The 27,510-nt window shown below is 51.0% G+C and overlaps 1 protein-coding gene across 3 annotated transcripts; it reads right to left on the bottom strand.

The window, feature by feature from the left end:
- Nucleotides 1-5,878: 5,878 nt before the first annotated feature.
- Nucleotides 5,879-27,411, bottom strand: GGT7 (gamma-glutamyltransferase 7). Of its 3 annotated transcripts, none has more exons than XM_057376662.1 (15): nucleotides 27,064-27,411; nucleotides 24,140-24,366; nucleotides 22,905-23,056; nucleotides 21,584-21,698; nucleotides 21,015-21,082; nucleotides 20,292-20,365; nucleotides 19,666-19,859; nucleotides 17,524-17,611; nucleotides 15,023-15,150; nucleotides 12,614-12,702; nucleotides 11,728-11,880; nucleotides 11,086-11,203; nucleotides 10,444-10,581; nucleotides 9,384-9,483; nucleotides 5,879-7,978 (listed from the first exon to the last, which is right to left on the bottom strand). In XM_057376662.1, the coding sequence occupies exons 1-15, from the start codon at nucleotides 27,248-27,250 to the stop codon at nucleotides 7,815-7,817; spliced, it is 1,995 nt and encodes a 664-aa protein (XP_057232645.1). In that variant the 5' UTR covers nucleotides 27,251-27,411; the 3' UTR covers nucleotides 5,879-7,814. The 3 variants fall into 3 exon arrangements, with proteins under 3 accessions (XP_057232645.1, XP_057232646.1, XP_057232647.1); XM_057376663.1 differs by having other exon boundaries at nucleotides 10,444-10,578; XM_057376664.1 differs by having other exon boundaries at nucleotides 26,768-27,131.
- Between the last annotated feature and the right edge of the window lie 99 nt (nucleotides 27,412-27,510).

Raw genomic sequence — 27,510 nt, 5'->3', positions numbered from 1 at the left:
GGACCCCCCCGGGACCCCCCTGCGACAGCGCGGGGACAGCGCGGGACACCCCGGGACACCCCGGCCCCGCGCACCGGCCGCCACACCGCGGCCCCGCCGCGCCCCCTGCCACAGGGACCCCCGCCGGGCTCCCCCGCCCCGGGAGAGCTGTGCCCCCCGCCAGGGGGGCTGGGGTGGCGGCTGCTTCTGCCAATGGGGACAAAGTATCTGCCGCATGAAGCCCAAGATAAAATACTAATTGGGGCCTTTATAGGAAATTTCCGGGAAAGGAAGTTTTTAATTCGGATGAATTTTAATTCAGACCGTTTCATCTGCAGGTTTCAGGCTCTGTGAATATCACTGAATTATACTTTCGGTTTACCACTGGGGGTATGGGGAAGAAGTTAGGGAGTGACCTGGTATGGACTCAGCAAAAGCCACAATGCTGAAATTTAATTTAAAATCCATTAATGTTTAACGAACAGGCCTATGGGCCCAAAATCCCCCATGGATGATGCTTGATCCCTAAAATGTCCCCTCAGCACACAGGGGTTTCCCAGCTGAAGGGGGCTTCACAGGACACACAGCCTATTGGTTGGTCTCTTCCTACATCCTTTATTAATACGAGAAATTGTTGATTAATACAAAAACTCTGAAATGTCTGGTTTCCTGCCCATCATTGCTGTGAGCAGAAAGCTCTTGCCTGGCACTGGGGAAGAAATTAAACATGTGGCAATTCCTATTTCAGGGTAGAAAATCAATCCTTTATGGGAAGAATAAAGTCTTTGATCCTACAAAAGGATGTGTGGTTCAGTAGCTCGAGCAGGTTCTGTGGCYTGAGGAAGGGTTTCAGGAGAGGGTGTGCAGCTGGAGCCAGCCTTCACAGCCCCCCTTGGCTTCATGTGGAATACTGCTGGATAAGCAACGTGAAAAAGGGAAAATAGTTTTTTTCCTTTATTTTTGCAAAACCTTTTTAATATAAYGAACCCACATCTCATCGGGCACTGTACCTTTCAACAGAGAGAAAAATTCTTTTTAWAAATTCACATATAATTGCATTCCACAAAACCCACCAAAACTAATTAATTAATGTCATGGTTAGTACAGGACTTATCTGAAGCCCTAAATCTGGCTGATGTGTGCAGAGCTGCAGGCAGATTGCTGCTTCCTCCACATGTGCAGCTCTCAGGCTCCCCATTGGCAGAGGGGGAGGAATCATTTGCCCAAGAATTGTTCTGCTCCTGTCTTTTTGTTTCTTCCACAGTCTCTGGGGCAGCAATTCCAGCACCTCTCCGGTGTGCTGAGACAAGGGCAAAACCCCTCACAACCCCAAGACCCTCAGGGGTGTCAGAAGAGGTGGCAGGGAGAGGTCACAAGGCTGGTAACAMGGAACGATCGATTAATCTGATCACCTGTCAGGGAGTTTCCATTTGCCTTTGTGTGGATGATTCCCAGGCTTTGCCTTGCTCTGCTCATGGATTTTGAGGCTGTCTRGAAACACAAGAAAGCTGAGAGAAAATATCTTTGGTACTGAAAATTAACATTCCTTCCCCACYTGACTTCTTGTTTTCCTGTTTTCATGAGACTCTTCTTACACCAGCTGCACTGAACTTTCCGCCCCAGCCTCAGCATTCCCAAAAAACATCCCCTCAGCACAGAGACCAGAGTGCCACTTCCAAAAAAATGCCTGTGTTTCCTGCTGCTGTTGCTGTGCTTGTCATGCCAGATTGTCCCTCAGGAATCTTGGTTTGCTTGGTTTTGTCTGTGTTATGCACATTAATACCGGGCACATCSCAAATACCACAGCAAACAGGAACTAGTCAAATCCTATTTTCCAAACCTGACTTTCCTGGCAGTGCAATACTGAGGTGTCCCACCAAGATCTGCTCAAGCCATCCAAGTTGTGACTTTCTGATCTGAGTTTGAGAGACYCCACATGGACAACTTCCCTGTGCCTGATCAGCACACAAGACCTCCCTTCCTCAGCAGCATCGGGCCTGGGCATCCACACTTTGGAGCACGCTGCTTCCCATGGCTTCTGATGCTTCTGCTCACTGTTGGGAAAGACCCRAACTGGCTTGATCTCTACATAAATAAAATTAACCCAAATTATCTTAAAATATCCTTGTCACAAGGGTAAGGGAGCAAAGAAAGGGCAGTGGGGAAAGGAAATAGCGTGATGTGGAGGGGCAAGAGGGAAGAAACACGAGACAGCTCCTGCCACTGCAGCTCCTGCCACTGCAGCTCCATATCTCTGCAGCAAGGTGTTCTGCAGGCTGATCTCCATAGCTGAGCTTAGTGCCCAGCCTGAATGTTCCTGGCTCTTGCCCAGCCTCTGTACACCATAACCAATGCAGGAGAAGCTGTGGCTGCCCTGGATCACTGAAAGTGTCCAAGGCCAGGTTGGATGGGGCTTGAAGCAACTTGGGATAGCGGATGGTGTCCCTGCCCAGGGTAGGATGATCTCTAAGGTCCCCTCCAACCCAAATCATTTTGTGATTTTTTGTCATGCTGTTTGTGGAACTCCTCAAGGAGMAGACCCTCCATTTGTCTGGCATGCCGAAGCTTTGCTGCAAAACAATGGCACATACTCATACCACAGCACCTGCAGGGAGGGAGGGCCACCTGCAACAGAGATGGWTGTTTGAGCTGCTTCATTGTCCACAACAGAACACAAATGAATTTGATACCGTGACAATCAAAATTGTGAGTTTATTTACACACATTTTCATATGACAGTATTTTCAAAGGACAGGTATTACACAGAAAAAGTTGGTGGAYTCGTGACAAGCTTTGGATTTTTGAAACTTAAATATTATACAAAGACTTGAACAAAATAATATCCCCTCTAATACCAGTACAATGCTCATTTGGAGAGGGGCAAGGGAGATCTGTTGCACTCCAGTCAGTATTGCTTTTGGTCTGGTGAGTGTGGTGAGAGAGGTGGGCAATTGGCCATGGCATAGACAGGGCAGGGGCACACAGGAGTTAATCTCTTCTCCTTGACTCTGAGGATTTGGAAAGCTAGGGAGCCCCGGCTGTGCCAGGAGAAGTCCTGGTGGGGGAAGGTCCATGGCTGCCCAGGGTTTTTGAAACATGGGATGCTTACCCCAGGCAGCAGGGTAAGGACAATCTGCACCTAAAAATGCACTGGCCACTGGAGAGCCCTTTGAGGGCAGAGTGCATCAGTGCTCTGCTTCTCCTACTCCACCTGTCCTCCTTCAATTTTAATGGTGCCCTGCCTCTCCAAAACCAGCTCTGCCTGACAGAGCTTTCCTTTCCCTGACCAGGTGCCATTTTCTATCACTGAGTGTTGTGGATTAAGGTTTCTCCTTTTGTTTCCTTTCTTGGGATTTTTTCTTTCCCATTTTGTTGCTGGGATACACTGATTGCCAGGTCATCCTTTTGATGGCTGGGCGATTGGTGAAGATAATAAGACCTATGCCCCACCCGAACGATCTTGCTAAGTACTGGGAGGGAGTGCGTGTGTGGGTGTGGCAGGGGGTAACTATATATCCTGCCCTGCTTGGCTCAGAGAAGGAGGTTGGCCTGTTATCTGTGAGGGGGGAGCTTGTCTGCTCTTTTCTGCAGAGCTCAGCATCTCCACTTGTTAGTTCCTGTCTGCTGCACTGTGATCTTCTGCCCCTGTGCCTTGCCTGGGACCCCTGAGATTTGTGCTGCAGTGGTTGAGTTCTGCTCCATCCCATCTTGCAGCCGCGAATTCTGCTCATCTCTTTGCTCATCTGGCTGTTCTGGAGTTTCTTGCTGTCCAGAGGAGCACTGAGATCGGGGTTTCCACTGTCAGTTTGCAGAGGAACTTCTCCCCATCCATCTCTGCCGTTCTGTGTCCACCATTGGCCACTGGGAGATCTGAACCAGCCGGGACCCGCCCCACAGCGCCCCCTGCAGCCACTGGGGAATCATCGCACCCGCCCTGCCCGGCCAGGAGCCAACAGCGCCCCTGCTGGCTGGGACTGGAACTGCACCAAAGGGGAGGGTGTGTCTCTGTGAGGCTGTCATTGGGTTTGTGACTGGGTTGGTTGTTGCTATCGTTGTTGTTACTTGTTTCACCTTGTCATACATATTAGTAAAAACTGTTATTCCCTTTTACCCATATTCTTGCCTGAAAACCTGTGATTTTTCAAAGCTATAATAATTTGGAGGGAAGGGGGGGTCCCTGCCTTCATTGGCAAACACCTGTCTTTCAAACCAAGACACTGAGGTACGGAAGAACTTTCCAAAATGGCTGAGAACACTGGRTACTACAGGAGCCCTTCACACTCCATCTGATTCTTTGCAAAAACTTACAAACCCCTCAGTGTTTTTGATGTTCATGAAAGAGACRCAGGTTTCCTTGTAGGATGTTTACTGAGACCTGACACCCTTTCCTCTCTGGGACCAGTCCTGTTGAGTCGGGTGGCGGTGAAAAGAGACTGAGATGGTCTGGGCAGAGTCTCCAACAGGCACCCAGGGCGCGACCCTGCTGGCCGACACTCAGTGGCACTTTCAGACTTTAGGCCCCAGCTGAGAGAGCTCCCAGCTGAGAGGTACTGGCAGAGCTTCAGGATGCTGGTCACCGCCCCTGGGGATGGGGGACCCGAACCTGCTGGCCCATCTATGGCAGCAGTGGCTGCTCTGTGCCCAGGCTGACCTTCAGCAGGCCCACACCCATGCCCTTGTCCTGTGCCAAGCCACACTGGCAGYGACCAAACTAACCACCCTGCCCACCCCAGCAGCCCCTGGCTCACCTGGGGTGCTGGCAGCAAGGCCCCTCCAGCCCGTTACTGGGATCCATGGGACACTGATGGGAACAGACTGGCACAGCCCAGGGGCCAGAGCCTCTCCATCACCCTGTGGCAGGAGAGCAGCGCTGGCTCCTGCCCTGTGCCCCTTGGGGTGCTCAATGAGCCCACGTGAGCAGCAGTGCCCAAAGCCACCTGGCACTTTGTTATCTGTGCTCCAGAGGGGAACCAGCCCTCRCAATAAACACAGATAAACTGCTGGTACTCAGTGACAGAGCCTGGCTCCAGCTTATCCCCATGCAAAACCAGCACACATCGAACGGCACAATGCAGACCTGGGCAGAGACAAGCTAGTCACATTCCAGATCATAATTTGTCACATTTAGCAAAGACATCTTTATTTAATTTATTTGTGTTTGTTACTTTAAAAATTCTTGTTTTTCTTAGTCCMTTCATATTTTATATTCTGAGCTCCTCACTGACACTTCCATGACCAAGTTCCAGGACAAATTCTCCTTCAGAGCTGTCAGATGCCTGCAAGGGCCAGGCTGAAATCAGTACAGGTACTCTGCACACAAATCTCTGCAATACAGCCCTTTATTTCACAATCCATCTCACCTGTACCAAGGGAAACCAAGACCAGGTGTTTCTTGGTACCGCATGTTAAATTCATCAGATCTTAAATTCATGAGATGTTAAATTCATTAGATATTAAATTATCAGATCACAACAGATGGGGTCAAAATACCAGAGACACTGGGCCAATTAGTCGATTTCTGTATTGGAAACGTCTGTGCTATACTGACGCCGCTTTTAAATAGAGAAAGTGGGAAATAATTCAGAATACCTTTACTTGTCTTAGCCAAGACTTAGGGGCCTAAGTCTCACCTTCCAATTATTTTCAATTTTCTCTTTTTTGCAACACAGGCCATGATCCAGCAGAGCACTTCAGAACATGCTTTATTTTTTCTGAATAATCGTTGTGAAATTGTACCTTGGGACATGTGAGTGCCCTTTTGAATCAAGACCGAYGTATTTTACTCCCAAACATATGCACAGTTTCCAGCATCAGAAGTTGTTGAATTCAATTARTAAGGAGGATTTTCACCTTTCAAAGTGTTTTGTGACATTTCACGCAAAGTCCTGCGTGACAGTGACAGTGACTTGACCACGATATTTTTAATAGTTCATAGTGAATCTCCCGAGGGACAGATTTGGGCAGGGACAGACCAGAAACCCCCAGRTCTCCTCCAGGGAGGTTCAACACACAAAACTGCCTCCTCCCCYTCCATGGAGCTTGGAGAGGTCAACTCCAAGACACATTTCTCAGCTCTCTATCTTTGGCAGTGACCAACTGATGACAGAAAAATAAATAGATCTGATGTCCCTCTGGTGAAGAAAGTCTCTTCTTGGTGGCACAGGACACATCCCAAATACAGTATCATGCTTTCCCTGTCCCAGCTGAGGGCATGGATACACTTGGAGCAGGAAATGCCACTGATGGTGCTGTTAGTGGGGGCTGCTGAGCTCATCAGAGCATGAACACAYCTCTGTCCTCACACAGCCCAACACTGGGGTGTTCTGAGACCCACAGCTCTCGGGTGGCAGCAACAAGTGATCTGATAATCTGCCCTGTGATCCTGACTGCCCCAAAATGAACCATATGCTCCCCATGGCATCGAGTGCCAGAGGGTGGCACAAACAAGGTGTCACAGGGAGGAAGGTCAAGGTGAGTGGTGAGATCATCAAATCAAAGAGCAGGACAAGCATAAGCAGACATACATATATAATATGTACAGTGGCCATGGGTGCATTTTCACCATGAAGTAAAACATCACRTTTACACTGCAGAAAATGATCAGACTCAAGAATTATTTAGTGCCAGGTGTCTCTAACTTGCCAGCAAAAAGAGCAGGAAATGTCCAAATGTGGGCTGACTGAAGTGGTGCAGCTGTCAGCTGGGGTATTCTTTCTTTCTCAATTTCAGACATGAAATGCAGGAGCATTCTTTTATTTTCACTACATGCTGTGGACAGAGAATGATCTCAGTAGTGTTTGGTTTGGTTTGTATCTTTTCTCTTACTCTCTCCAGCTTTTCCAATAGATTCACTAGTAYCAAAACATGGAGATAAGGTATACCATGAATTCAGTCAGCAGAAATTGCCAAGCTTCTCTGTAGGAATAATCCGGGCTTTCAGAGCAGACTAAGATAAGGCAGTGGAAAGCTCTGAACCCACCCAAATGCTCTCCACATGGTCTGCAGTCGTGGCCTATGGTTTTTCACAAGTCTGGGGAGTACTGCTAAGATATCTCCAAGAAGTGCCTAAGAAAGTTACCATTAAGCTGAAATTCACCACTGAGGAGGCTGAACCTCTCTAAGAGAACTACTGGGGGGTGCACTGGAGGTTTTGGAGGAAGACATTGTTAGAGCTGTTGAAAACCATTGCTCTGGTTACAAAATCAGACTGCCAGTGACTCTGTGCAGCAACTGGATTCAAAATACTCACTGCCAAAATTCAATGTGGTGATGTGAGCACAGGAACTTCCCTGGGAGGCTGCATATYGGTAAAAGTCAGCTGGCCCAGATGCAGTATCAGAGGACTCCCCAGTAACCCAGCTGCAGGCACCTATAACACACTGCATTAGGCTGTATTAATTACTGGCTTACACTGGAGGCAAAGAAGGAACTTGGGAAAGACAGGGAGATGAAGATAATTATCATCAATAATAACATCATCAGCAGCAGCTGGTTTTTTGCCTTGCTCATGTTCCTGCTCCCTAAAATTAAGACGCTGGCCAGAACTGGGCTTTGGAAAGACTGAACTATTAGCAAGGTTGCCAAAAGAAAAGTGTGCTCCTGCCACTCCTGTAACAATGACTGGGCTGCTTGCAATCCAAATAATTGAAAAATAAAAGAAAAACAAGCTCAGAGAGCTGGATGTTGGTGCGGCCGACTCCTCTGGTGCTCTCGGGGTGGGGAGTGCAGAACATCTTCCCAGCAGTGTGTGAGGCTGGARAAGGGGCCACTCAGGACATGCACATCACAGGGGTTGTGTGGCAGCCTTGGTCACAGAACATGGCCCCTGGGAGGTGCTACAAGATYGTGGCTCCAGCAGCATCTGCACTCCTGGGGTCCTTCAGGCCGATGATGAAACTGTTGGTTCTCCTGGCCCCGTAAACCAGGGACACCACTGGGACTTTATTCACCTGATGGCCCCTGGCCACAAGAGATGCAATATCTTCTTCAGGAAACTCACCTGCAGGGATTGGAAAAGAGGAGTTGGTAACTGAAGGCAGTGTTGCCTTTGATGCACAGCTCTGTCTAACCCTGCTGGGGTCAGGGTGGGGGAATCTGAGCAAGCCGAAGGCCAGGAACCACTGTTCTCTGCTGTGGGTACCAGAGGATCCACAAGACCATTTAAAGATGTGGAAGATCCTCCCTTTTGGAAGGTGAAAATACGTGGTTGACACCAGTTGTAGTTATTACTCTTAGAAAACAAGAGGTAGTACCCACTCTTAGTTACTAATAAGAGTATTAACAATTGTTAATCAAAACAAGATGCAAGACAGCTCAAAAAAAGACAGTAAAACATGCTGCCAAATGATAAACTTTGTGCTAAGTGTCCCAGCTTCCCCTGGTTCTACTTCTTAATCTTCCAAGCATCTACCTCAGGTTGCTCCTCTCCTGCTCTTATTTGATCCATTTGATGGTTTGTAATTTCTGTGTGAGTAGAAGTGCCTGAGGCCCCTGAAGCTGGGGGTCCAGCAGGACAAATGGAGCAGGGACACAGAAAACCCACTGGTATTTAAGCTTTATGTGTTGTATCTTAACATGTATCTTGTTGATGCCAAATGTCTAAACTCACAAATTAGGACCTTGYGAAGTTTTAGATTTAATTCCAATTCCAAGTCCACAGTGCACACTGCAGTACAGACCCTTTTTTAGATTTTCCTCTGAAATGGGAAAGCCCAGAAACTTTGGCTATTTGGTGTGGAAGAAAAGCCAAATTTCACTTATGGTTCACTCTGGTAGGATTTGGGGCTGTGTGAAAAATAYCAAATAGACCAAGCCTTGCAGTAAGAAGGACAAGAACTGACAGACTCCTGAGTGCCAGCACTGATGCTGTGTTTTCAGCACTGTCAAGCTATAAGCTTTGCCCTAACCCTTGCCTTCTTCCCAGCAGCTGGAATTAAGAGACATGGACTGGAAGGCGAAGGAACATAATTTATGGYAGTGGGTATACAGTGCAGGAAGCTTTGAGCACCTGTCTAGGTGAAGTAGAGGCTGCAATCTTGTTGATTTGGATATCCTCAGTGGSATCTGATCTCCAGAAGGATTTAAGGACAGGACAAGGCCACTACCAGCAGRTGAGCCGGGACAAAGGGAGGGCTGGAGAGAAGCACCTGAAAGAGCTCGGATTAAATGGTGCTGGAGGGGTCAGGGAGCATTTCCAGGACAAGAGGAAGAGGACATGGCTCAGCAGGGGCTACAGGCTTTGAAGAAGCTGAATTCTGATTTTTGTCTTCCCCAAAACCCTCTGCACTCATGGGGACCCTAGAACATGGTGAGTGGTACTTCCATTGCAGTGTGCTAGGAAAATCCTGCTCTATTCCTAAACTTGCTGGATTGTAGGCTGCACCCCACCCAATGTCCATACTCACTGTCAACCTGCAAGATGTTGGACTGAAGCTGTGGATGAAGTCGACCAAGTGACAAACTTTCACTCAGATTCTTGTTAAATGTTAAAACATTTACCAAAACCTGCAAGAGAATAAATTATCCTCAATAAAAAAAAAAAAAGTGATGAGAATAGGAGAAGCCAATTTCCYGAGCATCCGCCAAATTGGTGGCTCCAACATCTGCCCATGCAGCAGGCAAAATAGATTTTAAACTATTTACCAAACTGCATKAACTACTGCAGGGGTGTGCACACACTAAGAGGTCCCTGGAATGTGTGTTGTTGGTTGTAAAGCAGAACATTTTCAGGACTGCGTGGGCTTTTTGTCACATAGCTCCTGCCAAACCAGMAGGGTTCTGTGTCTGGAACATGAGGTAAGCTCTAAATAAGTGTTTGCTACAGCCTAAAGTTCAGCACGTGACTTCTCCAAACAAAGCACTAGGAAGCCGTTTTTGGCTTTGGTTTTGCTCTAAATAATGCTTTCCAAAAGGTAAGGAAACTGGGAGCCCTCCTTGTGCTTTTCTTTTGAGCAATCCAATACTGCTGTACATGCAATTGAGCTATTGGCAAGTGCTTCACCTCATTACAAATCATAAACTAAGAGGAACTGGCCAATTTATAGCCAGTGTTGAGCAGGAGGAATTTGGTGGGAATGCACCAAAAGGAGCTTTTCATACAGAAAAGTTCTAAAGGGCTGCCAATTTCCTGCAATTCTGTGAATAACAAAAAATGCTCCTTTTTTCCTTCATGATCCTCAAGACAAACTTTGAACAGGTATTAGAACGACAAAAACCATTATAAGTTTTGCCAAAATGCTTCTCCTTTACAACTATCAGAGGTACCACCATGTAAGGTGCAAGGAAAGCAAACTGGTAACTCTTGAAGATTTGAAAAGACCAAACTGTGGGGCTGGTGACWTCACAGGTGGATTGATAACCTGTGGCCACCAGTTTTGACCCAGCATGGGACAATTAGGAAGGGAAAGTAGGGGACCCTGCTCAGGCTTGAGCTGAGCAGCTGCTCTGGGAGGACACAGCACTGACCTGGACGATGCTGCTCAGGGCTCTGTCCCCATTGTTGGCTCCCAGGCACAGGTAAGTACCACACATGCCCTCGGAYGGCCTCACGATGGTGGGCAGCAGGAAGGACCGCGGCCGCTTCCCAGGCTGGAGCAGGTTCTGCTGCAGTTGAAGAAAAGACACACCAAAGAAAGGTCAACAAGAGCTCTTTTACAGAAGGAACACGGAGCCAGTCTCCTGCTTCCAAAGTATCACCGCAGCAAGTGGGCTGGTTCACAGTGCGCAACGCGGCACTGGAAGCCACCAATGCAGGTCTGTATTTGTTTCTTTCCAAGACCTGAAGACACTTTTTTCTGCTACCTGATACTTTTTAACCTGCAGAGCAGGAATTCCTAAAGGGAGTTCACAATTCAAGACAACACTGTAACTAAAGTGTATCTGTGCAGGGAAAGTAGGTAACAATGTGCTTGATAAATGTGCATTGCAATGATAATTGATGGACTGGAGCCCTCTGCTTCCGCACTTTCAGTGGCGCACATAATGAAAAACAGCAGCTTTCTACAGGCTATTGTCCCTCAGTTATTAATAGGGCATTACATATCTCCCCTGCTGTGGAGATGAGAATAAAATTGGAAATAGATGATAAATAAAGAATTTATTCATTACCGGCCTGGGAATGGAATGGTTCATTGTTGTATTTTGCCAGGAGAAGTCCAACATCTGGCTGTTCAGGAGGATTCCAGAGGGTGTTATTATTCCACTGCCAAAGGGACAATTCAAAGAACTGAAAAGAAACACAAAAAAATCTCGTCAAAATCATCCTAGAGATTTTTGTGCACCCTGAGGCTTTTAAGGTTCCAGATTTCTGTCCCAGCTTGGCGTGACGGAGACTCTTTGGTGATTCTTTAGGGCTGGTGAGATTGAGGAGTGAATTTCCATGCACTTAGGAGCAGGAACCACGTGGCCCACAGCAGCTCTGTCCCTCCCTGTCTTTAAGGACTCCCTTTGCTGYAAGGGATCTGCCTCCATGCCCACACCAGTCCTCGATTTGGCCATTCCCTCTCCTCCAAGGAGCAGATTCAGGCCACTCCAGCTATGTTTCACTGTGAGAGGGCTCCAGGACCGCCCAGAGCAGAGCAGCCCCAGCCCCCACATCTGCACCCATCTGCTCCCCCCACCCAGTGGGACAGACTGGGACAGAGCAGCCTGGCTGCTCCAGGTCTGCTCCCATCCTGTCCTGCTGAACCCACTTCCTTGTCCCTGCTCCCACCCCAAGCTCACTGGGGAGGGAAGAGACCAATCCTTTACCTCACCACGGTGACAATGAAGTCATCAGGGCCCATGACAAGGACCTGGCTGGCGGTGGCCCTGCTCTCCAGGGGAACATGAGGCACGTGGAGATCGGACGGGAACAACTGGGAGTCATTGATCAGCTGGCGCAGGGAATTGGCTTCTGATTTACTTCAGCAGGGAGAGAGGGAAAGAGGAGAGCAGCCATGAGGCTGAGGAGATGGACATGCCCTGGTGTCTATACACAGCTTCAGGGAGGTGCTCCCAAGGGGCTGCTCGAGGACAGTGAGCTCCTTTGGCTGACACCAAGGAAGAAAAGGGTGGCAAGGTAGCCCACTTTGCACAGAGAGGCAATGCCACAGACTTCCAAAGGCTCTGCCCACCTGTTTGCCCTCACCAGGAGTAAACCCACCCCCAGTGGCCAAGGTGACAACCCCCGCTGAATGCCAGTCCTCAGCAGGACAAGTCAGGCCCAGCCACCAACCAAGGCTAAGCCTGGCTCTGAGGTGAGAGGCTGGGCTGAAAACTAGGCCTGGCCTCTCCTGCACACCCAGCTGCTCTGCAAGGCCCCAAGCCACACGGTGGGGCTGGGAGAGGCACAGATAGCAYGTGTGGCCATGTCTGTCTGTCTGACCCGCTCACAGGGAATGTGTAGAGGTGTCACAAAGTGAGAGGAACCCTCAAGCCCAAGCTGGCTCCAGGAAACCTTGGAGTGAGGACATCCTGTGACCCATCCCCAGAGCCCTGGTATCAGTTGTGATMCTTGCGCAAAAGTGAGCCCTTGGAGGACACTCAAGGTATGAGYTCTTCAAGGGAGAAAGAGCTCAGGGCAGAGCAAGCCCAGGAGTGATATCCGCCCCACACATCCTGCAGCTGTCACCGTGCCTGTCCTCCTCAGACATACCTCACCATGCCTTCTGCTGTGTGAGTGACAGACACGTCACCTGATGGGTCGCCCAGGTTGCTCGCCAGACTCAAGGCTATTTCTAATGTCTAAAGAAAGAAAGGAGGTGGAGAGGAAGAGAAGAGGAGAGAAGGAGGAGAAGGAGAGGAAAGGAGAGGAAAGSAGAGGGAAGGGAGGGGAAAGGAAAAACATTTATGTGGCCCTGGAAATAAAACTTCTGATACTCCAAAAAGGAAGAGGAATCTGGTGTCCTRGTGTGTTGGCTAAAGCTTAGGAAGAAAAATGACCAAAGGTCTGKGCTCTGGGAATATCTCAGTGCAAAGGGCTGTTGCACATGGGTATGGGAACCAAAGAACCTCAGTCTGGCATGGCAACTGTGCTGGGGGAGTCAAGTGAATCCAGMAGCATTTGCACARTCACAGAATCACAGAATGGTTGGAGTTGGAAAGGTCCTTAAAGCTCATCTCATTCCASCCCCKGCCACRGGCAGGGACACCTTCCCATGTTGCTCTAACCTGACCTTGGACATTACAGGGATGGGGCAGCCACAGCTTCTCTGGGCACCCTCTACCAGCAGCTCCCCATTCTCACAAGAAAGAATTTCTTCCCTATATCATATCCAATCCTTCCCTCTGAGAGTGGGAAGCCACAAATGCAACATGCCTTAGGAGGCATGGTAGGTTCTGATGCCTAGTTCAGTGGTTCAGCTTCATTGTCAGCTGGCAGACAGGGTCTCCAGGATGCCACTTACTTTCTGTTTCCATTCCTGAGTGGTCACCACAACWGAAATCCCAATGGGACACTGGGTCCCGGGGTCGCTGTTGCCTCTGGATCCCAGCTCTGCTGGCCCAGTGCCAGTGCTGAGCAGAAATGAGCTGTTCTGCTCCCCAGCTGCTGCCCAGCTCCAGTTGTAAACCACCCAAAGGGTTTGAACAGAAAGCATCAGTCCCAGCAGATGTCAGGGAATGATGRTGTAAAAGGAGGAAAGAATCTCCTTTCTCAAATATGCAGAATCCTGCCTAAGCCAATCCATCGAAAATGGAAGATTCAATTTCAAAGGACACAGTTTATCCAGCCTTGGGGTTACAGCATAGCCAGGGCACAGCCACAAGGAGAGASAGCAGCTCCTCAGCCAAGCCAGCCTATGGTGAGCAGAAACGCACTCATCTTTCAGGTTSTGCCATGGTCATTCAGGATTCAGAACAGATCATTCCCCTGCAGGCAGCCAGCAAGATGTGACTGCTGGTCCGGAATGTGTTACACAGCAACAGTGTCTCCTTGGTTATTGGTGGTGTAGAGTGCAGAACCCGAGCAACTGCTGAAGAYGGCAGCATTCCCATGGAGCAGGATCCTGACCACCACACTATGTGGGGGGGCCAGGGAAGAGCTCCACGAAAACACACAGGGCACATCCACCCCAGAGGGTAAGGACATCTTGGTCCTGGTTGTCGCAGGGCTGGATGTGGCCTAGCACTGATCCTCAGCCACATGTTCAGCTGTGTGACCCAGGCAGTCAGGGTTACACATCTCCTGCACTGACTGCCTTGGAGCTGGAGATTGCTGCTCCAGGATGACCAACAGGTGAAACTCTCAGCAAAGCAAATAGATTCACCCAAAACTTCCTGAAGAGAGCTCAAAAATAACTCAGCTGARTCAACCTCCTGTACTTCTGTGTGGTGTGTAACACCTCCTGTTGCTGCATTTTTGCTGAGACAATAACGTGAAGCACCCATTGTCCTGTCTGCTACAAGGATGTGGTTAAATCCTTCATTAAAATTCTCAGCTCACAAAGCTCAGCTGTGCATCTGTAAATTCCCAATTCACAAATGCCAGCTGTGGATCTGTGGAGCATCTTWGAGCATAACTCTACTTACAGAGCAGGAGACAGAGCAGTTGCTCAACCTCCTGGGAAGCTGCAATGTTTTGGTAGGACAGTCTTAAATACTGGAAAAATTCTGGACCACAGAGATCATGAGGTGCGAAAAAAACATAAATATTTCTTTTTAAATATGAAGTATTGAATCCGTTTTCCTTGTCATCACCAAGGAGAGGCTTTTGCTTGCAGCACATCTTACAGTGCCCTCAGGTGCTTTGGAAAGGCCAGGGCCACTGGAGCTAAGAGGTGGTGAAATTATATGGGACCCCCTCAGGTGCTGTGGGGTCATTCTGCAGAGATGATAATGTATAAGAAATGGGCAAAAGCCATAGTTTGCTCTGAAAAAACTCTTCTAAGCATGAAAGATCCTCCTGCTCAGCCCCTGAAACAACAACAGTGCTCAGTTTTACACTTTAGCAGTCTTTTTGCTCATATTCCTCTGGGAATAACCTACGAACATTTTTGTACAACCACAAAATCAATCATTCTCTAACAGAACAAGCAATTCAGCCAAATGTTGAACCTCTTCTTACCTCAGCCATCCAGTGCAAGATATTCCCTCTGGATCCTTGACTAGTGATATTAAAGCCCTCGAGGATGTTCAGTGCTGTGATCAGGGCAGGACCTGCATGTGGRGGTGGGGGGGTGAAAACGAGGTGACCTGTGGAGGGAAAAGGAGAGTAATGAAGCTGCCTTTGTCAGATCCTATCCAGTAAGAACACTTGAACATGAGCCAGTGTCCTTCCAGAAACCCTCCCAGATTCGAGGGGAAATAATACAAAGCAACATGATTTGAGAAGGATTTCTCAGGACATCCCTGTTGTATCCTTCWGTTTCTTCAGGAAGGATGAAGGAAACCCAAACAGGGCTTTATACATCTGAAATTCAGTTCTTATTGGTTGCCTGTTTTTTTCCAGACTGCAGTGTGGAAGAATGGAGACAATCACAGAAAACCAGAATGATTTGGGTTGGAAGGGRCCTTAGCGGTCATCCAGTCCCACCACCCTGTCATGGGCAGGGACACCTTCCACTATCCAGACTGACCCAGCCTGTCCTTGGACACTGTCCAGCCTGGCCTTGGACACTTCCAGGGATCCAGAGGCAGCCACACTTTCTCTGGGCACCCTGTGTCAGGGCTTCAGCACCCTTAAAGGGWGAAATTGCTTCCTAACATCTGATCTAAATCTCTTCTYTTTTAGTTTAAAATCATCCCCYTTGTCCTATCACTACCTGCCCATGTTAAAAGTCACTTTCCCTTGTTTTTATAAACCCTGTTTACATTCTGGAAGGCCATCTAAAAATGGGTTTTCAACCCATTTTTGATGATGGGGAGATGGGACCAAGAAACCACAAAGATGGCTCCTGTGAGGAAGTTCTAGAAGCTTTCTCCTTCTTCTCCAGCAAAAGGAGCCCTGCCTCCTGTATGTAGAGCCAATCCATCATGGCTCTGAGGTTGATGGACAGGCTGCTCATCAGGCCTGGGCCAATTGCACAGGTTGGTTACACCTCTGTGATGACGTATTGTCTTGCACTTAGGAATTCAAAACAAGATGGGGGCGGCCGCCATGCAGTTTTTAGGTTGTTAGTATTTAGTTTTAGTATCATGCACTGGGGAAAAGCAGAGCAGGAGGGGGAGGAGATGTAAGAAAAAAATGGAGACCCAAGATCACAGTAAGGAGAAGACAGGTACTGTTGTGCTGTGCTGTGGTGCTTGAACATGGAGAAAACAAGCTGTTCTTGAAAGGACTATTTCTACAATGAGAGACCTGTATAGAAAAGGAGAGCGACCTTGCTCTGAGGAAAAAACCTGGCCTTTGAGATTGGACTGAACTGATCAGGAGCTAAAAGGGAGAAGAGGCTTGGCCCCCGCCATGACATTTGAAGYGAGTTGATGCTAAGAAGAAATCATGTTCTGCGGGGAGGAAGAGGTGCCCCCCAYTCCACGTCTGAAGCAAGTGGATGCTTAGAAGAAACTGTGTTTTGCCAGGAGATTTGTGATAGTGGCCTTACGTCGCCGAAACAACACACTTTGGCCTTGAAGAACTTTCTTTCCTTTCTCCCACGAGGTAAAGAAAAGAATCCTTCGCCATCAGCAGTTATACACTGACTGTTTCTTGGGAAAAGACTTTCCACAGCTTGGAGCTGTAAGAATGCTTCTCCTATGATGCTGGATAACAACCGTAATGAGTAGTTTGATCTATGTTAGACTTTCATCCCTGCTCCCTGTGTGTGCAGGAAGGCATGGGGGSGTGGAGAGKGACGACCTGGGAAAGAGATTGGTCCCGGAAAGAATAACAGGTGTCTTAAAATGTCCGTTTTTATTTTTCTTCTCCTTGTAAATTTTTCCCTATCTTTGTTCCCCTCCCCAGTGCGATAGTATTCTTAGTAGCTTTTAGTAATAAATCTATTTTGCAACTTAAATTATTCACCCTGTCTGACCATTCTCTGAAGCATATATGTATCTTTCTCTCAATGATGTTATGTTATCTGAAAGCCATAAATTTTAGTGTTACTTGGGCTTTTGTTCTCCCTTCTTCCTCTCCGGTGGGGGAAGGGAGGGAACGTTGTGGGTGCAGTGCTTTTGGCTTTTGGCCCACTTCAAACCACGACATTTCTGGTGCCGTGACTCGGATTGGGAAAAAACAGGTTTAAACCCACGACATAGCTATAAGGAGGATAAATACAGGGACTGCTATAAAAGAATGACATTTTAGAAACTTCTTGAATAAAGTCAGCTTTTGTCCCTTCTGGAACTGTCTTCAGCCATAGGTGCTGGCTTGTGGTTCCAYTGAGATGTGAACATGTTTACACTTTAGCACTATCAAGGGAAAAATMATCTCAAAATGCTGAAAACCTCCTGAACCAGTCATGACCCATCAATGTCAGCAGGGAATAGCAGGAAACTCCCTGGAATGCCTTTCTGTGGGCACCTCAGCACAGCTTTGACTTCAGTTCTCATACAATACCAGTGCCACCCCCTGCTAGGTGAACCAAACCTTCCCCTGGAGTTGCATGGCAGTAGGTCAGGGTGTACCTCGATAGATTGTATGCACGGGATCCTCCACAGTGACACTGTAATTTCTGAAATCTTCCTCCACCAAGACTCCTCCGTAGCTGTGGACCTGATGGGAGCAAACCAGAGCACATTGAGCAGATGGGGCCAAGGCTCTCAGTGCTCCTCCTGCTGCCCAGGGGGACACACCCCTCACTGTACACGATACTTCATTGAGGTTCTTGAGCCCAGAGCCAGCTCCCTTACAATACCCTGGAAATCTATGCTTTCACAGCCCTGGTGACCTGGCTCACTGTTCAGCATTGCAGGAAGGCTATGCACTCACCTCCAAAAGCTCACCCACCCCAGGGTGCTCCCGGGACATTCTGTCTGCCTAGGAAGATGGGGACTGGGCCTGCACTGCTTCCCTGCCCTGGCTGGCAAGCAGGAGTGTGTTAGGGGGTATTGAATACTGTCGGGATTATGGATGCAGGAGATAAGGAGCCTGGGTRTAGCAGATGGCCATCACTAGAAATCTCAACAAAAAAATTCCCACCCTCTTTGTAATGATTTCAGCTGACAGTGGCTCTGCTGTAGCCTTGGTTTTCCTGTAAGACTCCTGTCAGAGTTACAGTTCACCAGGTTTGGTGGTTTTCATCAACAAAGGAAAGGTGGGTGATAGACCTGCTCCAGGTCTTCTGTGCCTGAGTCATGATGGAGATGAGGGAGGAGGGTGCTGGGAACTGCCCAGGCTCCCTAGGGAATGGCCACGGCCCCAAGACTGCCAAAGCTCCAGGAGTGCTTGGACAGCGATCTCAGGGAGAAGGGGGCACTGTGGGGGTGTCTGCGTGCTCTGGTCTCTAACCCAGGCAGCTTCCTTGCAGGAAGATTCCTTCTCTGGCAGAACTGGATGAATCACTGGAGCAGGACAGCTAATGCAGGGCACGATGTGGGGCCACATGTCTGACAACCCCAAATTTGCTAAAGGTGTCTGTCCCTTGGGATCTCCATTTCCTTTCCAGAGAAAAGGCTGGCTCAACCCAAGGGCTCTGCTGAGACAGGACCTGGCTCCCCAGAGCCTGGGCACTGGGGAATGGGGCAGCAGGAGCAGAGAAAGGGGAGAAGCCCCAGTCAGCCACACACTGCAGACAACATCTCACATTCCCCAGAAAGCACTTCTTTGAACCTGAGCCTGGAAGCAAAGAGTGGGTGTTTTAGAGCTGTTCTTGATTTCACCACATGGATGCCCTTACTGTACTGGAACAATGAACACTGTATGACGCCAGCACTTTGYTTTGCAGCCAAAGCTGGAATGATGCACTGGATCCCAGAGCTTGTCTGGGTCTTTGGTGTGGTACCCTGGGCCTTGCTTCTCTGCAGAGAATTTGTGCTTCCCTGTGGCAGCCCCCAGGTCAGGGGAAGAGGGTGACAAAGCTGTGGAGATGCTCACAAGCATCAAAGGGTTTCGCTGTGGAGATGCTCACAAGCTTGGGACTTCTCCTGCTCCTCATCCTTCACATTTGCTATGGTCCAGGTGAATAGAACACAGAGACCACAAATGTCTGAGGTTTGAGTGGAATGAACACATTCCAGATTCCYGATGGGATATTGAAGGAGCATCACTTGAACCATGGTGGCTGAAAAAAACAGTAGCCCAAACAACCCTGACTGCAGCCACACAGGTATAGAAGTTGTTACAATTTGTTGTTTTTTTAAACCAGAATTACTTTGTCTGTCATGGGTATTTTTTCCAGAGCACCTCTAACAGGAGTTAAACTAGGGCAACCCCAAGTGGGACCAAGCATGTCTAATCCTCTGCTCACAAGACTCACAGATTTATTTTTAAACCRTTTTCCTGGAGTCTGTATCCTACAGTCCCATTAACGACAACAACTTGTTTCTCAACAGCCTCTCTTTCTGGGGGAAAAGGTTTTGTCACTGAAACCAAGAGAGCCCAGAGCAGGGCTTCAAACTGATTTTTTTTTCTTTTCCATAGAGGAAATGGAGGTTTCACTTCTGTGAAAAGGCTGTGGGAATGGCCTGTGTGTCATTTACACCACTGCAGGGACAGGAAAGAAAAAGGAAGCATCTGTCCCCATTATTGTGCTGTCACGATCTCCCATTTGTCACCTTGAGCACGTGGCAGCCCYAGCCTGGCAGGTGACAGGGACAGCCCTGGCTCACCTCGGAGATCATCTCCTGGGTCAAGTTTCCGCTGTAGAAGGCTGACACCCCTTCTGCCCCCAGCAGCTGCAGCACAGCTGCGAGGTCCAGGCGCCGGATGAACATCCCAGGCAGCAGGGGCTGCCCATCTGGCAGGAAGATCTCCCGGAACCGGTCCGAGTAGTTCAGGTCCTTCAGTTCACCCAGGGCTTTGGCTGCACATGAGAAGGGGAAGGACACKCAGAAAAAGCAGGGGTCAGGAAGGCACAAAGGACCTGGAGTCACCATGCACCTGATGGGAATGTTGGAGGCCTGCTGCTGCCTCTGAGCCTATTGCAAAAYGAGAGGGAAGCTGGATCATGGATCCTTTGGAACTGGGAAAGAAACCCAGAGAAACTCCAACACCCTTCCCTACCTGGCCCTGGGCACTGCCCAGTGAGGGTGCTCTGCCCTGGCTCTGCCCAGCCAGGGCAAAGGGCTCCAGTTTGGCTGCTGCCATGCTGTTCCCTGGCAGACTGTGGCTCACACAGTGCTCAGCTCCCAACACCATCCATCTCCATGGATTTCCCATGACTAACCACATACATCTCCAGCTCCCTTGCCCCACAGTGGGCTGYTGTGTGCTGGGCTGCCCATCAGGTACTCACCCAGGTCATGTGTGACATTAAAGCCATTCTGGGCRACGCCAGCTGTGAGGCCCAGCAGCTCAGACCACGGGAGCCTGCCAAAGGAGAGAGGACAAGGAGAAACAGCCTTGGAGGAGTTCAGTGGGTCGGGGTGATGGGGAGTAAACACAGGGCTCAGCTCTGCAGTCAGGGGCTCCTGGAAGACTGGGCTGTGGGGCCAGCAGTGGCCAAAAGGAGCACTGMGCTTTCAGTGCTTGTGTTTCTCCTTAACAGGATCATCTGACTGCTCCAGGATGTGCCCCTGAGAGGAATGGCAGTGCAGGGATGGGCATCTCAGGAGCAAAATCTCAAGCCAGGCTCTGGTCCAGAACAAAACAATCAGRTTCCTCCCTCCCTATCCCAACAGGGCACCAAGGGCAGGCACACATCCTAGGATCCAGCTGAAGAGAGAAAGAAGATGCCATGGCATGACATGCCAGGCAATGTGCTGCATCTTGAGGAGAACATTTATTATATACCTTCTTAGCCAAAATTTCACTTTGCAGAAAACATGACAAAGGTAAACTCTTTCTTTTGTAGGAGAAATACCCCAAAATAAACATCTTTCAACGCGAGCCTCCAAATACCCCTTAGCTAATGATTTTGACTGGTGGCTGAGAAGATGGTCTGATGGCAAGGGCTCATGTGCTCCCAGCTTCCCTGCAGGGACTCCAGGGCACAGCCTGTGCCAGCCTCATGTCTTACCTGCCGTGTAACTGGTGTGCCTGGTGCATTCCTTGGATCATGCCTGGCACCCCCACAAGCAGACCTGGCTGTAAAATAGGAAGCACGTAAAGGAAGAGTGGTCTCCTTTCCATGAGGACATGGGACATAGCCCCTATTTGCAACCCAAGGAGGTGCAAGTCATGTTCACTTTGGAATTATCTGCATAGGAGAGGGGAAGAGGTCTGTAGCAACACACTTTACTGTGGACTAAAAGGTTTTGGAAGGAGAGAGGCAAATTCAATCTTGTTCTCAACCCAGTTTGGTCAGGAGAAATGACTCAGCAGAATGACCTGGGATTACGTTGAGCTCTTGCTCTCCCAGCACCCTGCTGCCACAGAGTCATRCCTCTTAATTCCCCAAAGCTTTGCAGGCATTTTGGGGCTGATAAAGAAGGATTTTCCCGAGATTCCCCATGTCTGTAGGGGCCAGGATCTTCCAYGATGAGAGAGACCTCCTGCTGCTGGGCATCTGCCCCTCAGGCTAAAAGTGGGAGGGAGGAGAGCTGGAGACAGCAGCCCTGRAGGGAACGGCTGGGACAGTGTTCTCACCTTGGTGTCCTGCTGCAGGTCCCTGTCCAGCGGGATGCCCAGGGGAGCCACCTCACGGAAGTCGATCACCCAGCTCCTGTTCTTGCGGATGTCATGGACCAGCATCACCCCGCCCCTGCGGCAACACTGGTCAGGGCACAGCACTGGCTGCTCCTGAAGCAGCCACTGCCGTACAGCTTGGGTGGCACCGCAGCCAGGGCAGGTCGAGTGTGACAAGGGTCACTGTGGCAGGTCACCAGCCCCAGCAGAGCCCTGGGATGGCCAGAGGTSCAGGGAACACTGCTGTCCTTCCCTAGGGCACATACCAGGACAGTCAAGGCAGGGCCAGTGCGGGACATTGGCAGGCCTGTGCTGAGCCTGGTGAGGCTGGAGCAGTCCCTGCCTGCCTGGTCACTGGCTTGTTCCACCACCAGGTTGGGACCATCTGGGATTTTCTTTCTATACTGAGCAGTTTTGCAACAAAAGAGGGTTTTTTCTTACAGCAGCAATGGGTGGTGCAGCTGGAGCACAGATCAAGTGACTGCAGTTTATGCAACGCTTCTGAGCCCTCCTGCAGAGTCAGGAGCACCAGGCTCACCTGGATGCCCCCTGGGGGATGAAGGCTGRGCGAAGGCCACCCCTCACTGCCATCATTCCCTGGCAGCTGCCCAGAACTGGGCTCAGACTTCAGCCTTAGGAGCAGAGCTTGTGGAAGGCAGGACTCGGGCTTTGGAAGTACTGGGACTGAACCTGGGGTGCTGCCAGCTCCTGGCACACTCACAGTGGGGCTCACCAGCTCTCTTGAGCATGGGGATRTTCCCGGAAGCCACTCTGGCAGCCACAGATCTCCCTGCCTGGGGGTCTTTGTCTTTTGCTGACAACACAGCGCACAGGAAGGGTCCCTGTCCCTGAACAGATGTCGACACATCCACTGCCTGATGTCAGAGCCTTGGCACGACATCCGGGGCCTGGCACGGCCAAGAAGGCATTTCTCAGCTGGAGAGGGAATTTTTACAAGGGTACATAGTGACAGGACAAGGGGGAATGGCTTTAAATTGCCAGAGGGCAGGTCTACATTTGCTATTTGGCAGAAATCCTCCGTCTGAGGCAGAGGTGGTGGGGGCACTAGGCACTGGCACAGGCTGCCCCATCCCTGGAAGTGTGCACGGCCAGATTGGATGGGGCTTGGACCAATCTGGTCTAATAGAAAGTGTCCCTGCCCATRGCAGGGAGTGGAACAAGGTGTGCCTTGAGGTTCCTTCAACCCAAAGCAGATTGGAATTCTGTGAAACCACTTGCCTGAGGACACACAGAGACAGACAGGGGGTGAGTCCACACTTACCCTCCCAGCCCCGAGGTGTGGGGGTTGACGATGCCTGCGCAGAGGGCTGAAGCGATGGCTGCGTCCACTGAGGAGCCATGCCTGGCCAGCACTTCGGTGCCCAGTGCAGTGCAGCGCTCAGCATCCGTCACCACAGCGCCACGGTGGAACAGCTGCCAGACAGGAGASAGTGGTGCTGGTGCTGCCCAGATCTGCGCCCACCAATGCAGCACCCGCAGCCTGGGGCCAGTGCGGAGGCTGTGGCTGACCCAACAAATGCTGGTGGGAGCCTGGCATGTCCCTGCTCCAGGACAGTGGTCGGTAACCACGGCCATCGGCTCAGACAGCTTTCCATAGTGTATGTGCCAAGCTGAGGAGGCCACATCTCCTTCTACCCCTCACAGCCCTAGAGGTGTCCCTATGCTGCAGCAAGGTGGCCACTGGGAATGGGGGTACATCTGCAAAGAATGCAGCACCCTCCCAGGACCACAGTTTGATTTCATCCGTGTGCCAAGGGTGTACTAAAGCAGTCACAGGATGTTTTAAAGAGTTGATTTCATCCCTATGGCACAAATTGCAGCATCTCAGCATGAGCCAGGCTGGCCTGAGAACAGGTTAAGACARAAGGGCCACAGCAGCATATGGAGAAGGTGGTGGTGACTCCTGCTGACCACGACGCTGGCAGAGGTTCTGTAGGAGAATCCAACTCCATGGCCACGCTGCCTTGGCTCTACAATCTAGCACTGGGCTGTGGGACAGATTAGGAGGAAGTTCACCTCTGTTTTTAGCTATTTCCCTGCTTGGTCCTGGATGAATCTTCCAGAGGTGAATCTGGGCATGTATGCCCATAATCCACAAAACTCTCTCCAAATGGATAAGATGCCTACTGTTTAAATAAGAATTTTCTGAAAGCACTCYCATCTGGCTCAAACCACAGCTGGAGCCACAGCAGTGGGGCTGCCTGCTCCTCCCCAGCAGCACGCCCAAGTCTGCCTGSCACAGCCCTGCACACGCTGGCCATGGGGCAAGCTCCAGGAGTCAATCTTGGCTGTCCAAGCACAAGCCCCAGGCACAGGAGAAAGCTTTAATGTCAATTTGGGGAGGAACCAGAGTGAGACTGAGCACCCAGGGCCCTTTTGACACCAGCCACAGCTCCCCAGTACTGTCCTTGCCCAACTGCTGACCACAGGAGAAGTCAGGGAGCTCTCCTATCTTTGGAGCCAAAGTSCAACCATAAAGTCACTGTTTTGCCTTACCTGAGGGTCCCCAAAATAGATCTGCATGATGAGGGCCACAGTGACGCCAGTGGCGAAAGTGAGGCAGGCGGTGATGATGACAGTCAGCCCATCCTGCCGGCAGCTGCAGTCTCCCAAGAAGGGGTCCTTGCTGGTCTCCTGGAGYGGGGATATGTCCTGGCTGCCCATCTCTGAGGAGGACGAGGGCAGGCGCTGCAGACGCGCAGACTTCAGGAAGGAGTCTGGGTCTTTGTGGACAGCAGGGAGGAAACAAGTGTGAATTATTGAGCAACTCACAGCTCTTATTGCAGTGTTTACACAGCACTASCATTACACCAAGCTCCTTTCAGCATGGCTATCACCTTCCCTATTGATCCCAGCTCCCAGAAGCCTTTCTGGCTCAGATACTGCTTTGGGTCATTTTACTGATCCCTTCCTTTAGCTCTAGTTATGCCAAACTGACTTCCCTGGAGATTAAGAGAGACAAAAAACCCCTGAATTTTACTCCATTTCAGTCCATTCAACAGTCTTCAGTGATAGGCCCACTCCTATCCCATTTGGAGGGGTTCTTAACACAGCAAACAGGTCTCTGAAATGCAGCGGGACTGAAGAAGAGGAAATTAGGATATAAAAAGAAATGCAGCAGCTTTACTTGGAGCTRTATTGAACTAAAGCACCTGAGCAAAACAGAGGTAAAGCAAAACATTTGGCCTGGGCACAGAGAATACCTCTAGGGAAGCTAGTGAGGGCAGAGAGGAGCAAACCTGCAAACCAGAGGCTTCGAACATCCACTCATTCTGCTGCAGGAAGGACTCTGCTTTAATTCCTTGCTTCCTCTGGCAGATGAAGCCCACTGTGAAATGTAGCCGCACACTGGACACACGGCTCCAACATGGCAGAGCAGCGGGGCAGGGTTTGCTGGGCCTCAGTAGGATGAAAAAGTCTCTTTTTTGTTCTGAAAGATGCCTCAAATCTCAGTGTCAACTGCTGCYCTTGTGCTGGCAATGACACCAGATGAGGATGCCCTGCCCATCCTGGGCACACAGAGCTGCTGCGGCAGCTGTGAGGATATGTCCATCYCTGCTGGGCTCCCAAGGGGACCAAGTAGCTCAGGGCATCATCCAGGGCTCTTGGAATAATTTTTTCAGGGGCTGCAGTGCCCTGTGCACCCATAGTGGGAAAAAGAGGAGCACCAAGTGGAAAAGACGAGAAGCTAGTCTCTCCATACAGGAGAGTTTCCTGTTTTCCAGTTTCCTGGGTTTGCAAAGGGAGAKGGCAGTGAGCAGGAAAGCCCACACCCCTCATCACTGCCTGCCTGTCCRTCTGCTCTGACAGGTGGTATTTTCCTGGGCACTGCCAGCCCAGTCCTTGCCATGGCATTAACCTGACCTGGCTGCAGCTCTCCTGAAGCTAGAGAGGGAGAGAGTTTTAATTTCAGTAATGCTGCATCCACAGTCAGGGAATCCCTTCAGGGTGAATTTAATCTCATTTGTGCCGCAGTGATTTAGGAGTGGGACTGGGAAGGCTTCAGTTTTCCCAGCCCGGGTCTCTGAGCACACATTGAGCCCTTCACTGTCTCATCTGGTCTGAGTGTGAGGACCGGCTGGTGGCCTTGGTGGGGGTCCCAGCTGGCGKGGCAGGGGCTGCCATTGGGATGTCACATACAAGCCCCTGGTACGCCTGAGTAAGGACCCAGCCTCACCTGTAGGCAAACAGCAAGGAGTRAGCTGGACCCCTCTGCCAAATCTCTCCAGGACACTGTCCCTCTGCTCTGCTCCTGCAGCTCTGGTGACAGGCCAGCCCAGCACCAGAGAGCATGAATACCCAGGAAGCAGCTGTGGAAGAAGGCAGACCACAGCCCTTCCACCCTGAAGAACTTCCATTCTCTGCCACGAACATCCCACTTCTAGTCTCTGTGACCATGGGTGCTGCACAGGGACAGCAGTGCCATGGTCTGGGGACAGGAGTGGCCRGAAGAGCTCTGCTGGAAGCACTGGAAGCCAGAAACAATCTGCACAGCCAGTGCACAGCTGCCCATCCCAACTACCCATGTCCCTGTTTCGAAAGGGAAGCCACCAAATCCCATTTGGCTCCCAAAGGGGCTGTGAAGGAGATGTGATTCCACAAGGGAGCCAATGCTTTGAAGAATCAGGGCCATCTCAGCTCTGGAGATGCTGCAGAGGGGACAGCAGAGACTGGAGCTGCTGGGGAGCTCTGCAGGTGCTCCTGCAACAAGTGTCAAGAGAGCAGCAGCTCCTCCAACTGCCCTGCCTGCAGGTACTGACACAGCCAAAACTGCACCAGTTCTGGTGTGACGAGAGGCCTCGTGCTTCCAGAAGAGCCGTTCCCACACTCATGCAGGCAGCAGCTTCACCCTGACAGCCAGGAGAGCACAGGGTGAGAACAGGCAATGGGAGTTTCACCTGTGGGCACGGTGGGACAGGGTGGGCAGAGGGCACAGAGGGTGCCTGGGGCAGTGCAAATGCAGGCCTGGGGCTGACAGGCGCCCGGAATGGGAAAGCAGCCCYAGAGGAGGGCAATGCTGCTTGAAGAAACACGACATGGGGGAGAAACATTTCTCTCAACTGTGGAGAAAGAAGCAATCAGTTAAAAATAGGCAGAGAATTTTCTTACGGATCAAATGATCACCTGACTTTATTCCAGGTAAGCACCGGAGGGATGGAGCATCCCACATAGAAGGATGTGCAAGGAGCACCCCAGGCTGGAGGGATGCTCAAGGAGCATCCAAGGAGGCCAGGAGCATCCAGGCTGCCCTGGGATGTTCTGTGMCGAACCCTGGGATCTCTGGCTGCCTTCCGTCCCTCATGGTGAACGCGGGCCCGGGGCACGGGGACAGCGGGAGCCCGGGGAGCCCCGCTCCGGGCTCGGGGCCGGGGGCCGGGGAGTGCCGGGGGCCGCGGGCGGGCTCTGCCGCCGCCCCTCACCCGTGTCCTGCTCGCCCAGGAACGCGTCCTCCTCCTTGCGGGCGCGGAGGCCGCTCTCGGCCGCGCCGCTCGGCTCCTCCTCGGGCAGCCGCGGGAAGCTGGTGATGCTCATGTAGTCCACGGGCGAGCCGGCGGCCAGGGCCCGCTGACGGCCCGGGCCCGCCTCCGCCGCCGCCGGCACCGCCATCCCCGGGCGACACCGAGCCGGTCACGCCGAGGCGAGCCGGGACACGCCGAGGCGAGCCGGGACACGCCGAGCCGAGCCGGTCACGCCGAGCCGAGGCTCACGGTCGGGCCAGGCCGGGCCCGCAGCTCCCGGTCAAACGGAGCCGCCCCGCGTCGGGCCGGGCAGAGCCGCCGGAAGGGGCCGGGCCGGGCAGAGGCGGCTCCTCCCCGCGGCCGTCGGGCGCTGAGGGCTGGGAGCTGCGGGTCGGTTCCCGCGAGTCC

The sequence above is a fragment of the Malurus melanocephalus genome, unplaced genomic scaffold (assembly GCF_030028575.1).
Source record: "Malurus melanocephalus ecotype Western Australia unplaced genomic scaffold, MMel_1.1 scaffold_287, whole genome shotgun sequence".
NCBI classification, from domain to species: domain Eukaryota; kingdom Metazoa; phylum Chordata; class Aves; order Passeriformes; family Maluridae; genus Malurus; species Malurus melanocephalus.
Note: the sequence above shows the minus strand (reverse complement) of the source record. Positions and strands in the feature narration are given on the sequence as shown.